Here is an 18,365-nt window from a genome sequence, read left to right on the forward strand (position 1 = left end):
ATCTTAATTTCTGTAACATAAATTTAGGTAAAAGAACTAGGAGATTAGACTCCATAGGTTTTTGTTTGTTTGTTTGTTTGTTTTGTGGAGACAATATATGGAAAGTACTCTAGTCTTCTCAGGAAAACCAAGTTTGAATCCCATCTCCAGTGCTTGCTAACCGTGGACAAATCTCTTCATTTCTCTGAGCTTTACTTTTTTCTATATCAATAAAAATGAGGATAATAAGAAATGTGGTGTCTGTGTCCTGGACTAGTTGTTAGAATCAAATGAATTAATGTATAATGAACATTCTGCAAAACTTAAAATGCCATAGAAATGTCAGAAACAGAGAAAATTCTTTTTATAGACTCTTAGCATACAGCACACTGACAGATTCATCAAATTGTGCATCAGCTGCTGATTCTGTATTCCAAGCCTTGCAGTGAGTAAATTGTCATTCATAAGCAGAAGCATCTTTAGGGAATTCCTTTTCTGTTTGGATGATGCACAGGGCCTCTTCTTTGACAGTGGCAATCACCATTGCTAGCATTTGTTCTCTGCTTTAAATCTTGCTTAATTCAGTTCAGTTCAGTAAATTTTTTATTGAACAGAATGAATAGATTCCTAGTTCTGTGGTCAGAGGATCTGGGTTCAAATGCTCTTGAAACCTGTCGGTTCTCAAACAACTTGCTTAATCCACCTGGACCTTATTTTCCTCAACTATAAAATGAGAAGACTAGACCAAATAGCTTATGTGGTCTTATAAAAATAGCCCCTATTTCTCCAGGAGTTGTATTATGTATTATTAGATCGCAGATTGTTGAACAAGTATTTCTGTGATTGCACTTGTATTTCTTCTTGGAATTTTTAAGACTGCATTTTTATATACTGAAGCAAATCCTTTTTGGTAAGTAATTAATGCAATAGCATTTTTATATATTTACCATGTTGTGCAGTGATTTTTCAATTGTGTCCAACCTTTGTAATTCCATTTGGGGTTTTCTTGCTAAAGATAACAATAATTTTCCATTTCTTTCTCCAACTTATTTTATAGATGAGGAAACTGAGGCAAACAAATTTAAGTGACTTATCCAGAATCACACAATAAATTCTGAGGTTGCATTTGGATTCAGGATGAAGAGGCCAGTAACTCTTATCCTGTCCCACCTCACTGCCATCAATTTCTCCATCAATTTGGGAATATAAAAATGTGATACTCTCTTATGAATCATCTGTGAAAGCCACTCTGCGTGCTCCCCCTTTTTTATTTTCATCTATATATGTAAAGGCCAATTCCATTGACAATCTTTTTCATACTTTAAGGATTTTCCCATCTTTGATATATCTTGAAAACTGATATTCTGAGTACCTATAAAATGACATTCACCTCAAACCTGGATTCCTTCTGTGTATATTTATTTGGTCAAGCCCTTCCCAATATCTTTTTTTCTTGAGCACTATTTCTGCTGCTTCATATAACTTGAAGGTGTTCAGATTTTAGAGTCCAAATATGGTTGTCTCCCTGTCATAAAATAAATAGAAGAAATCACAATTGGAATACTGGCAACTCTTTTTCATTTCAAATCTACTTCTTATTCTTTCCAGTCTCAACTGTCCACAGTATTTCCTTCTCTTTTTTGAAAATCAGAACAAAATGTGCCTTTCTCTATGTTTTTTGTCCTGCTTTCTACACTCTTTCGAAGATCATTGGATCAGCAATCACATTTAAAAGATATATAAATATTCTTAGATCTAATTTCTTCTATACTTCATTGAGGTAGCTAATTGTTCTCTCACCATCTTCACATTTATTTCACTTTTCAGTTTCATTTATTCTTGAGCTGAATAGGGTTTCACACATCAATTTTTATAAAGGCTCTTTCTTCTATCCTCCTTTTTTTAAACCAGTTTTATGAGGCAGTTCCACTTAAAATCTATCATTCCCTTCCATATTGTTTTACAAATGAGTTTTTGGTCTAAACTGTTCATAATCCTTGGTTTGCTGTCTCAACACTTGGAAAGGAGATTAAATGCCTTCTTGTTGATTTCTTTTGCCCTCCTTATTGTGGCATTTAATGATGAGACATCATTGAAATTCTCTAAGAAATGGTACTAATGAGATTCAATTCTTTTTTTTTTTTTAGATTTTTACAAGGCAATGGGGTTAAGTGGCTTGCCCAAGGCCACACAGCTAGGTAATTATTAAGTGTCTGAGGTCGGATTTGAACTCAGGTACTCCTGATTCCAGGGCTGGTGCTCTATCCACTGCACCACCTAGCTGCCCCCAATTCAGTGCTTTTAGTCTCATCTAATTTTCATTTTTCAAAATTGACAACTCACTGAAATAAATCAACAGAGAATTGTTATAATTGCATGCAGGTCTTATCTTTATAAGAAATATTTCTCTACTTATAATTTGGTATTCATTTCAGCCTTTATTCTATCAGGTCAATGTTTGGGCTCTGTCATTTATAACCAGTTGTTATACATCTATTAAGATACTGTCAGTTTTATTTTTGGTGATATTGTTTATTGCTTGCTATGTTCAGTGCCTTCCAAATCACCTCTTAAAGAAAGTGTTCATGACGTATAGACATATGTGCATAAACTACAACCCTCTTAATTGTGGTCCACTTAGAAGGAAACTAATTAGGAGTACTGAAAGAAAAGCTGGTGAAAAGTCACATGACATTCTGCTCCCTGTTATTAGATACGTAAAAAAAACCATCAACTTCTTTATTTACCATTTTGATGAGCTCTTAGATTTCCACTTCGCTCCAACTTCTTTTTGTCTTATGGTTTCATTTATAGTGAGAATGTCAATGTAGATATGATTCATTTCCTTCAGTGAGGTTTTGACTCATTGGTTGTTGGACACTGATTTTACATAGAATAACAAAAATTAATGTTTGTAGATTGTCTAAAATCCTCTGTCCTCTTTTAATTATGGAAGTGGAAAGGAGTCACATAATATTGCAGGTTATATATTTCTTTCAACTTGGTCTTCACGGCCAAATAATTTACCTCATTATCCAGCCTAATGGTGTCAAATTCTCTGTACTTAATGAGGCCACTTCTTGGATAGCTGGTATAATCCATCATTCTGATCATACTAGAAGCCATTTCAGAATGGGATAACCTTCCAGGTAGCTCTCTACTTTCATATACTTTAAGAATTCTACTCTTCTGGGGCGGCTAGATGATGCAGTGGATAGAGCACCAGCCCTGGAATCAGGAGTACTTGAGTTCAAATCCAGCCTCAGACACTTCATAATTACCTAGCTGTGTGGCCTTGGGCAAGCCACTTAATCCCATTTGCCTTGCAAAAACCTAAAAAAAAAGAATTCCATTCTTCCACAGTAACTTTAAAGTGGGATTTGTATCTAAATGTATCTAAAGCAATATGTTTATAACTGGCAGTTTATTTTATTGTTACTAAAAATACAGTAGAATGGATGTATCATATGTGAGATAAGGGTTTCAATCAACTTTTCATCCTATGTTCCAATCACATCTTTTTCCCTGCTATAACCAAAATCAAATTAGTAATCTAGTATTCTGAAAGAGTATTAAGGAAAAATAATCATAAGAATTTCTAAGGAAAGGAAAGGAAAAACAACATAAGAATTCATTAAAACTATGTTTAGATATAGATAAAATGAGGAACTCAAAGCTAAGAAAGGAAAAGATTGCCTTTGTAAATCAGATAAATAATGCCAAGGAAAGCTAAAGAAAGAAATATTTATAGATTTATAGATCATCAATCAGATATCATCAATATCTGAAAAACACTTATATTAATAGTTGATAACGAACATTATGCCTGGGATGAGATAATATATATAGGATGTGAGGCAAAGAAGAAAGAGCATGGACTTAGAGTCAGGAAGACCTGAATTCAAATTTTGCCTGAAACATTTACTAGCTGTGTGAAAAGACACATGATCTCCTTTGGTCTCAGTTTCCTTATCTGAAGAAGTGCCTACTATGCACCAGACATTGTACAACTATCCTGCAAAAGTCAACCCCTGCTGACAAGAACTTTATAGTCTAACAATATGGAGCAAATAGGTTGTATGCCGGTCCCCAATACTCCCAAATACAGCCTAAACAAGATTAAAATGTAGTTCCTATATGAATTTGATGTGTTGATGTGTTAATGAAAATGTGTGTATATATGGTGAGGATTAAATAAGAAAATACATGTAAAGTTCATGCCATGGCTTAAATCTCTATTTAACTATGAGCCATATAATTATTACCATAAAAATCTATGATATTGAATAGTGTGACTGGATAGTATATATGAAATAGAAAATCGGAACAGGCTTGCAAACAGAAAAAAAAGATGTGTAAGTCATGCCTGCTTTAAAGTATGAGGAGCATATCACATGTAGCTTAAATTTATGTCTTCATAAAAAGAAGCATAAACTTTAAAAGATCCCCTTTGTAAGTAGCCACCTTTTCTTGAAAACTGCTTAGGAAGTCAGTGTCATACAATTATATTATTATAGCAAAAATACTATTAACTTGAGAAATTTATTTCCATTAGTTGAATGTTTCTGTCACCTGAAGCAGATGCAGCATCAGAGATGACAGCAATAGAAAACCTTTTCATTTCAGGTCTTAGGTTATTATGAGAATTGGAATTAATATGGAATTGGCATTTCTAGATTAAAACATGGTGTCTGGAAAGTAAGAGATGGGGAGAGGGGAAGAAGGGAGGGATCAGCTTTTTATATTTTCTGTTTTTTCCTTATTACTTTATTTTATGCTGCCTTGTTATTCACACAATACTTTTTGGAACTGTTTCTTGACTTGATTAGGGAGAAGATCCAGTTTATCCGGACGGAGGGGACACCTGGACTGGTACGTCTTTCCAGTGATGCTGATCTTGTAATGTTGTTAAGGTAGGTAACCTGTTTAGCCTTTAACTCTTAATGAACATGCTTCCATGATTGATGCAAAGCAGTTCAAGTATGTAATATGAAATGAATTGGTGACAAATAACTTGATGAGACAGAGCTATGAGAGAGATTTGGTTAATTTAGCATACTTTGAAATCATAATGACATAGAGGAAAGAGATTTACAGAATTAGTCTTAGAGGGGACCTCAGAAGTCTTCTAGTGTAGCCACTTCATTTTGAAGATAAGAAAACTTAGGCCCAAAGGCAAGCAGGTAGCAAGTATCAGGGCCAAGAGTTGGGCCAAGAGTTGACCAAAGGACTTTTGATTCTAAATAAAGTGGTTTTCTTCCACTGTATCAAACAGATCTGAAATCAAAGTCTTGTGTCTATACTCTGCCCTTGCTTTGGACATTTATTTGAGTCACCTTGAGTCAATCACTTTACCTATCTTGGTTTGCTCATTTCTAAAATGAAAGGGCTAGACTAGAGGAACTCTTATGATCCTTTCCTGGCTCTAAATTTATGATCATTTTGAAATGACATTTGTATTATTATTTTTAATATTATAATTTATTATGATAACATATTATTGGGAGAAGAGGAAAAATTATATTAAGGGAATATAGTCCATCAACAGTCCAGACTAATTCTCATTCACAGTAGGAATTAGAGAAATGGATAGTTATAGCCTTTCAGAGCAAACAGATAATTTTCACCTTTTGCTGTCATAAAAATCCACAAAATATGCTTTGTTCCTCTTTGCTATTTAGACTTATCCACTTAGTTGTGTGGTTTGAGAGAGCTTATGTATAGAAATTTGGAATTTGAGTTATCATTTTGCCAGTAATGCTAAATACCAACTTGAAAGTTCTTAAACACATTGACCAATTTTGTCTCCATTGTTATTGATAAGGCTTGCTATGAGTGGTATGAAGTGGAAAGAACTCATCAATAATCATTGTCATTGATAATCTGTCTAGGAAAAAGGTAATGACTTTGCTCAGTCTTTAGGAAGTTAACACTAACTACAGAACAATATAGAAAATTTTTACTAAGCCATTCAAGAAATGTAAAATTTATTCCAGAGGTAAACAAGGGCTAGAGGGACTTTAGCATTGCTTATGTGGCCAAGTGCTGACTCTGGTAATTGATTGCCTGATGCCTCACTGAATCACAGAATTTGAAAGGTAAAAGAGAGTTCAGTGACCAGAGAAATCCCCACTATAACAAGAAGTCATCCAGCTTCTGCTAGAAGGAGTCCATCCTTGCTTTCAAGAAGGAAGTCTCTAGGCAACCCACAGCACATTGGACTAATTCTAATTGTTAGGAAAGTATTTTTTGGGGTTTTTTTTGTTTCCAATTTCTTCCCCTGACATCAAATTTAAATTGGACTATTTGCAATTCTCCCTTTCTCTTAGCTCTGCCTCAAACTACCTATCTCTAAAATTAATTATATTTTTCTTCCTTGTGGAATAATTAAAATTTGTTTAATAAAGAGTTTACAGATCCTTTTCTCAATGTGGTATGCTACTTGATAATATCTCAAGAAGTGAAACCCATGGGAAAAAAAAAGCCAGCAAAGGCAATAATTAAATTTATTTTTAAATCTTCACACAGGTGCCAGGGCATCTAATGTAACATTATAGAAAGTAGTTTGGTGGGGGAAATATGGCAACCTCTTATAATTATTAGAACTGAAATTAATTTAAGAGGCAGCTTCTGAAAGACAGAATTTCATTGATACTCAGATTTGAAATTAGTTTCTACTAAATACAGAGGACTTGAGATACTTTGGGGAATAGTAAAGTTAGAACTTTTGATATAATGATACTTTTGTACTTACAAAATATTTGCCTGGCAAGTAACATTTTTAAGCATATTAAAAAGTTGAAAAGCATTATTAAGTAATGGATAAAGCCTTGGTCTCAAGAAGTTGAGTTCAAATTCTTTAACACATATAAACTGTGTGACCATGGACTCAGGCAACTTTCTAAGATTATAAATTGAAGATGGATTGTGATTTGAATTAAAGGAGAGAATTTTCATTCAGGAATTTCCTACACCAATGAAATCACCAGTCTACCGAAATAAATGCATTTCTATTAGATCTCTCTACAGTCGACCTGTGTTTCTTGTACACACCTTTAAAAATATGTTAAATGACTTCAGTAGAGAACGCTCTTTCTTTTTTTTTAATTTTTTTGTTTATTTGTTTATTTTCGCATTACTGCAATAAACTTGTTGAAAAAGTAAACATAATCTCCCCTCTTTCCATGAACTTAGAGAAACCTCAAGAAAAATGAAGTCAGTGGGGAAAAAAAGTGTACTTCAGTCTGTATTCAGACATTCTCAGCTCTGTCTATGGGGTGGATCACATTCTTTATCATATATCATCAGAGAAGTTGCTTCAATATTTTTTCCCACTGTTGCTAATGTTAATTTTATTTGCCTCCATTCTATTCCTCCCCACTTCCTTTTATTCTAGTCTCTCTCGCCTTTGACCCTGTCCCTCCTCAAAAGTGTGTTGTATATGACTATCATCTCCCATGATCTTCCTTCTTTTCCATCACCTTCACCTCCCCTCCTCTCCCTTTCCCCAGTTCCCTTTCTCCCATCCCTTTCCTCTCCTTTTGAGGAAGCTCTTTCAATCCAAATTTTAAAGGCGTTATAATAGAAGACAAATAATTTGGGCAACAGAACTGCTGGGATTTCAAGACCACATATTTTCATCAGTTCTTACAAAGTTTACTAATATTCTCCAGTCTGATAGATAGTATTTTAGGGAAACTGGCATACTGAGCTGGTTTTAAATATAGGATGAGGTCTGTTGGGTGTTTAGGTAAGTGCATTCATATGTATTCTGTGCATTCTCCCACTTTTTGGTCATCCCCCAAATCATTCATGTAACAGCAGTCAAGCTGGAACACAACTGTTTGACTTCACTCAACACACTTTGGTTTGCATCACCCAAATCTAAATGAAACAATTTTATTCCTGGAGACAGGAAAAAATTTATCATAGCCAAATCGATGAAAATACCAGTCACCATCTATACTTTATTGAGCTTTAGGATAGAATGCTAAATATTTTAAACCATGTCATGTTTAGATTATCTGCCTTTTGAAAGAGTACAAAAGTTGATAAATATCTTCCTCATTATTTACTTTAGCCAAACAAGTGCTTTTGAAGTTCATATTGAAAGAGCAACTTAATATTTTTCCTTGAGAAAATAAAGATAATTTTTAAAACTCATTTTGGAGAAAGGCAAGAAAAGTTAACTGTACATGCTATTTATTCCCTAACTGAAAAGGAAAAGAAATAAAGACTTTATATAAGAATGGCAACTTATTTTAGCTAATAGGATTTTTATTGGGTGATTAATTTCTGAAATGCAATTCAGTACACCTGGATTTTTAATCACTTTGTCATGGTAAAATGACTGGAGTGTAGAAAGTTGTCTTCATAGCGTTATGCCTCAATTCTTCAGCATTTATTTTTTGAACTAATTTGAATTGAGTGATTTGATTAATGTTCAAATAATTTATCCACAAATGAGAGAGTAAGGGAGTGTGTGTTTCCTTCTAGTTATATATTTTTAAAAGGAAAATAATTTGTGGGAAAGAGGAAAAGATTATGATAAAGTTGTAATTTCAAGATTATTGCTCTAGGAAATCATTACAATTAAAAATAAATACTTTTCCCCTTCCCCATGTGTTTAAATGAACAGAGATTTCTAAAATAACTAGCTTGAACCTCTTATATTTCAATCAATTTCAGTAGTCCTTTCAAAAACTTCATCTCATATAAAATATATTCTGACTCTGTAGATGACTGCTTTTATTTTTAAATAAGCAAATTTAGCACTTATATTTAGAAATGATTAGTTGTTGGATTTTGTCAGTAAACAGGGAAGAGTGCACATCATAATTTCCTAGTTTAAAAGAATAAAAATAACATGTGGATGTATTTTTATGCATTCAAATATAAATTACAAAAATATCTATTTGTAAAATCTTTGTGTCTGTATTAAAAACCAACTTAATTCTCCATCATTATAATTTTTGAAAAGTCTAGAATTCCTGTATTCAAAGCTTCTCTGTATCTTTGGGAGAGTGATGCTTCTTGTAGTCACATTATGACAGAGTGAGAATAACCATCTTATTCAGAATGTTAAAAGTAAGGAATTTTGACTTGATGATAGTGAATTTCTCCTTTCTGGTCTTTCCCAGTTTATTTGAAGAAGAGATAATGTCATATGTGCCTCCACATGCCTTACTCCATCCCAGCTATTGTCAGTCCCCACGCAGTTCCCCGGTGTCCTCACCTCAAAACTCTCCAGGTAAGTTCAAGTGATACTTAGGGAGTGAGCACTGACATTAAAAATTAGTAGGTTAGGTGACAGAATAGTGTGGAAACACATTTTAATGGTCACCACATGAGTAACTCTCTTGTATACTGGTATTTCTTAGATCTTTACAACTAACTTATTTAATTATTTATGATAGACAAAGAGACAGTAAGATTCTGGAGCATGAAATAAATTGTCAATAGTGACATGCTCATTGGTCACTTTCTTTTTGTTTGGATAAACTATATTTAGTATTTTGCAACAATGAAAATGACTTTTGTAAATTTGAATTTAATCATGTGCCTTGAGTCCCATTATTATTTTGGGGAAATATTAAATAATCTATTTTCATTTAGCAGGCCATTTTACTGGAGAAAAATAATTATACTGTAAGGAAATGATCTCTAAATACTCCAACAAATTCATGATTTCAAACATACAGGCACTACCTTCTGCAGCAGTATAGACTAGTATAGATTACAACCTACCTATCCCTTCTCCTGCTATGATATTCTTGTTCATGTCCTTTGATAGGTCCCCCATAGAATATCTGACTAGTCTGCTGGGGGACTTTAACATTCTTTTGATAATACTAAGGTTGTCTATCTTCCAGCCTTTTCTATTTTTTTACATGACAAGTTGATCTGTCTTCATAGATGGATATCTTGGATGCCACTTCTTATGCATGAATCATTGATGGTAATAAGCCATAACCTGCTTACTCCTCCACCAAAAACCTGAAATTGAGATGGCTTACTTGCAATGCTATCGATAAACAGAATATGTAAACCATGCCCCCCATCCTTCTATATTGCCTTCTGATTATTTCATCATTCCTAATGGTCTTCATCTTAATAACTTCTACTAAATCTAAATATTTATACTTATGGAAATTCTAAATTATTGAAATGATACTAGATATTTGGCATCTCATAGGCCCAGTGACTATTAAGAACTAAAAAAGACCTTAGAGATCATGTAAATTAAGATGAAGTAGATGAAGCTGAGAAATCATTCTTTGAATTCTGTGAATTTTTTATCTAATGCTTAACCCTTTATAATAAGTTCTTCAAAGATTGTCAAATATTCAGTTTTTCATTTAGGATTACAAGTTAATTATGGGATTGGGGGAACTTAACACTTTGGATGAATTGGGAAGTAGAAATTGAGGATCATCAAAAACAGAGATTAAGAAGAAATAATAATGAAGAGCAATATAAAAATCACCAAGATGCCCAACCTCAACATTAATAACCTTCTTATTTAGTGTTTTAGAAGTTGCTTCTTAATTAGGATCCACCAAGCATCAGTGTTGGATAAATTATACAAAAATCATATAAGAAATGTATCTATAGAGTTGAATTATATGTTGGGATGATATGTTTTCTCAGGTTTAGGATAATATATTTTCTGAGAACATGTATAACCCAGATATCTTGACATTAATAGAAATGTTTGGGTACTTTATAATTTTTAGAAAGAATGGTCTCCATATTTTTGGCCAAGACACTTTAGTGGTACTTCTTTGTTCTTGAAGTTGATATATATTTCTTGATACTGGTGGAAATGATTATAACTGATTTCACATGCTAAAGGATTAGGATCAGCTAACACTATCTGATGGGGATTTTTTTTGAGGCTTTTTAATAGATTAAAGTATCCTTTTGAAATCATCCCTTGGGTTTTTGAGAAAGAAACATTTTCAACATACCCAAAGTAGTTTGAACTCCTTTTTCTTGACTAGAATTTCACTACTTTGGGATGAAATGAAAATAATATTGTTAAAATTTACTACTATATAATAAAATTTAATGATCATTTTAAAATATCCCTCTAGAGACTCAAAGTGCTTCTAATCTCAAGGACATTTGCATTTCTGCAAACAGAAGTGATGATAGGAGCTGTGGAAAATTTGATTCATTCTCTTTGCAGCTGTCAGAGAATTCACCTAAAATTTATCAAAATCTTGGAATGGGAACATTTGTTTTTGTGGAATAATTCTAATGTCAGCCTTAGCTATAGCTATGATAACAGGAAAAGGTCTTTTACAACTTCATAAGATTTATTATTCCAAATATGAGATCCAACAGTTTAAGAAACATTTGTAACAGCACATTATTTTTATTACCATTTTAATAATTATATAAGTGTTTTCTTATGTGAACACCTTTCAGATACATGAAATTTACCCATTTTAAAATGTCAAAAACCTTTTAATTTTTAATAATTTTTAAAAATAAAAATCCTAGTCAAGAACACTTTCTTGCCTTCTCTAAACTAAAATAAATATGATTTATTTTTTTCTTGATGATTCAGTCATCATGATAATTCTCATTTACTATGCTGTGCTGAACCATGCTTAAATGTCTTTCCCTTCACTGTCATTGGCTTGTTAAATTCTCTGTGATTTTATTTTTAAAATATATTTATTATTTTATATAAATCCAAAAAGCATGTTTATTGGAACACTGTTCAAAGTAATTGTTGATGAGTTCTGAATGATACTCTGGGCCATCAATTCTATGAAAGCAAATCACAGAACTTGAGTTCAGTGGGACTATGATTCCTACAATAGCTCTGGCAAATGATCATTCTGCTTCCATTAGACTGTTAAAATTTACATATCCAGCCTGAATTCCTGTCCAGTATCTCCATCTGGATGTTCTATAAAAATTTCAAACTCTATGTCCCAACACAGCTCACTATGTTCCCCTCTTTCGAAATTCATATTTTCTTTGAGGATACCACCATCTTCAATCACCATTCACATCATCCAGGTTTTTTAACCTTTTTTAACCTTGACTCTTTCCTTTCCCTCACCTATCAGATATAACTAATTGCCAAGTCTTATCTTTTCAATCTGTTCTTGTTCTCCATGCACACAGTCATCACTCCAAGTGGCCCATTAATGTAGCCTTCTAAATGGCTTCACTGCTTTAAAATCTTTTCTCTCTCCATTCCATTCTATCCATAGTTGCTAACATAATCTTCTTAAAGGTCTGGCCATATCAGTCCCCCACTCAAGATACTCTGTGGTTTCTATAAAATTGCCCTAGGATAAAAATACAAAATCCTTGGCTTAGTATTTGAAGCATTTACATCCAGCCTCCCTTTCCAGAATTTCACAATTCATTGCTTAAACATACATGTATCCCCCCTCAAACTGAGCTGAACATAGATTTCCCTTTGACACCCCAGTGCCTTTTTCCAGGCTGTCCTGAATGGCTGGAATGCACTCTGTCCTTACCTTTACTTCTTAGCTTCCTTAAAGGTTCATTTGTTAATGCTGCCTCTTCCTTGAGGATGGGGACTGTTTTTTTTTCTTTCCACAGAATCTGGCACAATGCTTTCTTTATTCATTTGAATTGAACTCAGAACATTCATTCATAGGCATTCTGATGGCAATTTCCACAGTTCAGAGAGTTTTTTTGTTTGCTTACTGATTCTTACCTTCATTTTGAATGGTGAAGATTGCCCCAAATCCCCAGATTCCATATAATCAGGGTGTACCCATCTTTACTGTTTTGTTCATTTAGTATGTTGGCTTTCAGCTAGATTTGGTGTCAACAGAAGTTATTTAAATTGACAGGAAGATTTCCATTTTTTTAAATATGGCACTATGAAACTTTCCAAGGACTTGACCATGGAGTGAACCAGAGGAAAGAGAGTTTCCAGCCAAACATAAGGCAAATATCTTATCTTAAAATCAATACAGTGGGTGGTTAGGTGGCACAGTAGATAGAGCATCGGCCCTGGAGTCAGGAGTACCTGAGTTCAAATCCGGCCTCAGACACGTAATAATTACCTAGCTGTGTGGCCTTGGGCAAGCCACTTTAACCCCATTGCCTTGCAAAAACTTAAAAAAACAACAACAATACAGATAGATACATGGAAAAGCCCAGGATATAATAGTTCCATGCAATAGGAGCCAAGTGGAGCCTTTATTTCCCTGACATTCAGAAGTGTTGATCACATTCTTCAGATAATCCATTGCTGGTAATTACTGACATAAGAAAAAAGACTGTGCAGATGACTCCTAAATCAATTTTATCCAGTGCTTATCTGTCTCCCCAAATCCAGCCTTCTATTACTGTTGAATGTCACCACCTGGTTGTTCCATTGGTATTTCAAACCAGAAAATATCTGATAACAGAATTTCAATTCATTATTTTCCTCCACAAAAACCTGTCCTAAAATATTATCTTTTTGTTTTATTTAGAACACACATACAAAAATGAATGCTAGAAATAGTTTTCTTCCTACATAAGATGGACAAAAGAGGGATTCAAATCAGTATTTTAGCTGGTTATTTCATAAAAGTAGGGACACTATTCCCTTTAATTTAGGAAAAAAACAGATATCTCTTTGTCTGATCTTGTTACCTCTTAGACTTCTCTTCTTTAAGGATATGATTTCTCTCTCATCATACCCAGTTTGGATCAAGGTACAACATGGAAACAAAGTAAAGACTGACAGATTGCTTTCTGTGGGGGGGGTGGGGGGAGGGAAGTAAGATTGGGGGGAAAAATTGTAAAACTCAAATAATATCTTTAATAAAAAGTAATTGAAAATAAAATAAAATAAAAGTAGGGATAGAGACTATACTTGTGATGTCAGTAGTATAGAAAATTCCTAAATGGAAATGCATGCATGTGTGTGTGCATACACACTTCCAGTTGGCACTTTCTTTGAAACTTGTCACCTAGAGTGACTTGCCCAAGGTCACCAGGCTAGGTTTTCCCAGATATGAGGTCAGCTTTCTGTGTCTCTATCCATTATGCACACTTTCTCATATTCATATTTAGACAGATGCACATAGATAGATAGATACATGCATATTATGTGTGTATATATATATATATTGAGAGAGCACACATGTTTTCATTTTTGCTTCAATCTATTCATGTGGATATTTTGTCTTGGTCCTCTTTTCCTGGTCCTGGTAACATCATAATTGCACTGGTTCCATCTTTCAGGAATATAGTTGATTCCCAAAGTAGAAGTAATTATTGTATTTATCCTGGAGTGTTTTGGCACTTACAGCTGACTTGCAACAAGAGCTTGTCATTCCCCGACAGAATCATTTAGGGGTAATTTTTTAACCATGAAATCATGCATGAGTGATTTTTAACTTTTCCATAATAGAATCATTTGTGTTGCAGTCCTCAGAGCCTCCAGAATGGTATCCTTTTGCCTAGCATGAAAGTGAAGTTTGGGCTCATTTTACGAATTCAGTATTGGTAGAATTGATCATGGCATTTTATACTTCTCTTTTTCTCAAATGATGGGCAAAAGGAAAATAATAGATCTATTACAAGGGTTCTTTTTCATTCTCAATACTGTGAACTGACTTCTCTTTTCCCTCTAGTCCTGTGACTATAATATCCCCACAACTCTGTCCTCTGTGCTTGCATATCCCTATGCATCTTTACTAGTTTCATATTTCTGATGGCTGCCAGATATTTCCACATGAATGTCCCATCATCACTGTACACTCAACACACCCAAAGCTGAACTCACCATTTTCCCCCTAAAACTGACTCTTCCCAACTATTTTATCACATCAGAAAGGCATAATCAATAGAAAAACATGCTTGGAATCTGGAAATCTGGGTTTGAATCCTGCCTTAGATATTCTCTGAGCAAACATGGGAAAATGACTTAAGCTCTGTGGGAGAGTTTTCTGGGTAGTCCTGGACAACTGATTTAAACTTCCGCCTGTAAAACAGAAGCTAACATTTGTTAGCTCTAATTTTTCCAATCTCAATTCCAGTTCTATACTTTGTTGTTGATTCTGTTTCTCTGATGATTGGTCAACTGGGGGGAGAGTTCAAGGAAGAAGTGAGGGAGTCTCTTTGGACTCATTCCCCTTCCCCTCACTAGATTTTGATTATAGGCACAATAGTCTAGGCTTTGATTATAGGCACAATAGTCAAGTCCCTCAAAGTGCTTTTTTCTGTTGATATCACCTTCTGTGATATGCCTAGGCAGAGAGGCATGTCTAATTCTTTAAATCAGTTCCAATATATTTTGTAGTCTGATTTCATCCAATGACTTGACATACTTAACTCTTTCCAAAATAAATAAGGATTTGTTTGCTTCTAGATTATATTTTTGATTGAAGGTTCTGATTTAATCAAAAGGTGGTCTCACCAAACAAAGGTATCAGGGTGGAGAGTATCTTGTTACTTAGAGGAATTGAGGTTGGGAATCTGAGACCTTCCTCTTACATTTGGATTATTGCAACAACTTTCTAGATAGTTATTATGTCTTCATTCTCTTTCTTTTCCCTCCAAATTACTCCCAGACTAATCTTTCCTAGACACTGCTATGATAGACTCTCTACCCCCTACCCCTTTCAACAAGCCACAACCAGAATTATAATTAAGCTAGGGCAGTTGGGGCTTCAACCTAGATAATATAGATAATATAGGCTAATGCCCACCTGGGAGCACATCCCCCTGACCTATCTATGCTCAGCCTTCCCTTTCCCTTTTCCCTGAGAACAGCACTATAATTCATCCTTTGCCTATTTGGTTCCTTCCTTGACTATCAGCACTGTTGATCTCCTGCCCCAATCATATCCCTAGAAGTTTACTATTTCCTCCCCTACCCACCCGAATCTCCCCTCAAGTGACAGAGAATGTTGTTTTTCCCCTTTGATAAAGCAGAAAAACACAAGATTTCTTTTTTACTTAATACAGCTCTCCAAATGAATCTCCTTTCTCCCATCCCTCCAGTGCCAGCATTGTTTGACTTAGGTGAAGTTTGCTGTTTTTGTTTTTGGAGTGTTTTTTTTTTAAATTATATCTCTGGCTATAAGGGTTCCCTGCTGTCTACAATATTAACACCAAAAAATTCTATTTAACCTTATTTCCTCTATTATTTCATGTTATAAATCATCTACTTCATTTTTGCAAGGAAACTCACTCCTCAGGAGTACAGGGATGTTCATTCCTACCTCCCTGCTTCAGTTTTTGCTGTTTTTCTTTCCTCCTTTCCAGTTATTTAGATTCTCCTAATTCTTCAAGGCCCATATCAAGGCTCTTTTCCTCTCTCTGTTCTTCTCCGATGTATGCCATTAGAATGTGTTTTTGCTTTTCTCTGTATCCTTTGGGGTGTATAGGGTGTCCTGAGAAGACTAGCACCTCTGGTATTAGGACTTGCTGAACTCTTTCAGGGCTGTTCATCCACCTTTGGTGTCATCTTCACCCAACTCTGGTTTCATCTTCACCCAACTCTCACTTGTAGCTCCAAGAAGCTGTAGCATGTGCAGCAGCCACACTGCTTAGTAGTGCCATTAATCCAGGTTGAAGGAAACTGATGGACTTCAGATCTATCAGTTATTTAGGGGATGCCTATCCCAAGCATGTGAAGACTTCTTCGAGTAGATGAGAACAATTTGTTCCAAGGGCCTTGAAGATGGCTCTGTGGAATGCTTAGAACTTGGTCATACATGGAAAATGCTAAGGTCATCCACTGCATCTGGGGTCATTGCCAACTGTTCTGATTTTTTGCTTGCCTCTGGATTTTGATGCCTCTGGAAGAGTGAGGCTGATGATTTTGTGCAACTCTGCCTTGTTTAAATTCAATTCACACAGAAGACCTCACCCTGTGTTGTCCTTTCTGGAAATGAAGGATATACAACAACAATCCTCTGTGCATAACACAGTGTCTGGCAGCATAGCAAATAATAAATGTTTGCAGACTTTTACAGGTTTTCTTTGGTGTGCAATGAATTGTGTGGACCTTATGTTTTACAAAGCCTTGTGCTTGAACAGTCTACCACAAATTGTATGGAATACGGATGTGCTGAAGTCTCCCATTTTTCTTGTGATGTGTTGTAATTCTCACAACAAAGAATAAGTCATGAGTCAAAATAAAATTTCAGAACCATTTTTTTATGAAACTTGACTCAACAACTCATATCCAGAATGATCCCTAATCCCTCACCCCTGTAACTTCACTTTCTACAACACACAGTTGGAAAGGACTTGAGATGTCTTCTGATATAACCTATACCAAATAAGAACCCTTCTACCATGTGATAATTTGCTCTGCATGTGAAGAACACCATTGAGTAATAATAATAATGATAATATCTAAATAACATCTATATAGAGCTTCACATTTTTAAAAAAATTTTTATTTAAGGCAATGGGGTAAAGTGACCTGCCTAAGGTCACACAGCTAGGCAATTATTAAGTGTCTGAGGTTGGATTTGAACTCAGGTCCTCCAGACTTCAGGGCTGGTGCTCTATTCACTGTGCCACCTAGCTGCCCCAGAGTTTCACATTTATTATCTCATAAGGTCCTCACAATAACTCTGGGAGGCTGAAGCTGTTTTTATTCCCATTTTATAGATGAGGAAACTGAGGTTGTATTTGAACTCTGCTCTTCCTGACTCCAAGCCTAGCACTCTATCCACTGTATCAACTAGTTGCCCCCATTCTATTTTTGGACAGCTCTAATTATTTGAGAATTATTTCTTATATCAAGTCTAAATTTGCCTCTTTGTAGCTTCCACCTTCTTCACCTTTGGAGTCCAAGCAAACTTGGAAAAACTTGATCTCCCTTCCATCTATTTGAAGAAAATTCTCCAGGTTAACTCTCCAGATTTCTTTCAACTTCTCATCACATGGACAATCTCAAGACCCCACATGGGCCCATTTTCCCTCTACAGGATAACTGTCCAGCTTTCCATCCCTGTTGCCTGGTACAGAGTAGGCACTGAAGAAATGCTTGTCAGATAATTATAAATAGCCTTCCTAAAATGTTGGTTCCCAAAACCAAATACAATATTCTAGATACTCTACAAGGCATAGAACAGCTGGATTACCTATTACTTCCCTCGTCTTGGTTACTTTGCATTTATTTGTTCTCTGATGTTTTCATCCATGTTAGACATGCTTCCCTGGTTTACAGTGTCAGCTTCTTGAGGGGTAATACTGTCCCAAACTTTAGCATGCTCCATGCTGCTCAGCGGAGTGCTGATCACTCAGTGAACACTTGTTAATTGATTTGTTCATTCAAGATATATTTGTTGTTGAATTATTAACAGAGGCAGGTAGGTGGTAAAGATGATTGAGAGCTGGACCTGAAAGAAAAACTTGAGCTCAAATATGGC

The 18,365-nt window shown here is 34.9% G+C and overlaps 1 protein-coding gene and 1 long non-coding RNA gene across 9 annotated transcripts in view; one reads left to right on the top strand and one right to left on the bottom strand.

Annotated features, from left to right (window-relative positions):
* The window catches only part of HECW2 (HECT, C2 and WW domain containing E3 ubiquitin protein ligase 2), a 449,633-nt gene that overhangs the window by 391,520 nt on the left and 39,748 nt on the right, over positions 1-18,365 (top strand). For all 6 annotated transcript variants that reach the window (XM_074215431.1, XM_074215435.1, XM_074215432.1 and 3 more), the window contains 2 exons: positions 4,809-4,892; positions 9,120-9,229. In XM_074215431.1, the coding sequence (XP_074071532.1) occupies positions 4,809-4,892; positions 9,120-9,229 (194 nt within the window). The remainder of the gene's footprint in view (positions 1-4,808; positions 4,893-9,119; positions 9,230-18,365) is intronic.
* The window catches only part of LOC141507607 (uncharacterized), a 90,757-nt gene continuing 73,494 nt past the window's right edge, over positions 1,103-18,365 (bottom strand). The window contains exons 5-6 of one of the 3 annotated variants that reach the window (XR_012474195.1): positions 18,078-18,335; positions 1,103-1,504 (exon numbers count right to left, since the gene is read on the bottom strand). This is a non-coding gene — a long non-coding RNA (uncharacterized LOC141507607). Of the gene's footprint in view, positions 1,505-2,266; positions 2,860-18,077; positions 18,336-18,365 lie in introns of those variants that run through there. The other 2 variants (XR_012474194.1, XR_012474196.1) reach the window with 2 other exon arrangements.

This window comes from Macrotis lagotis, chromosome 1 (assembly GCF_037893015.1).
Source record: "Macrotis lagotis isolate mMagLag1 chromosome 1, bilby.v1.9.chrom.fasta, whole genome shotgun sequence".
NCBI classification, from domain to species: Eukaryota; Metazoa; Chordata; class Mammalia; order Peramelemorphia; family Peramelidae; genus Macrotis; species Macrotis lagotis.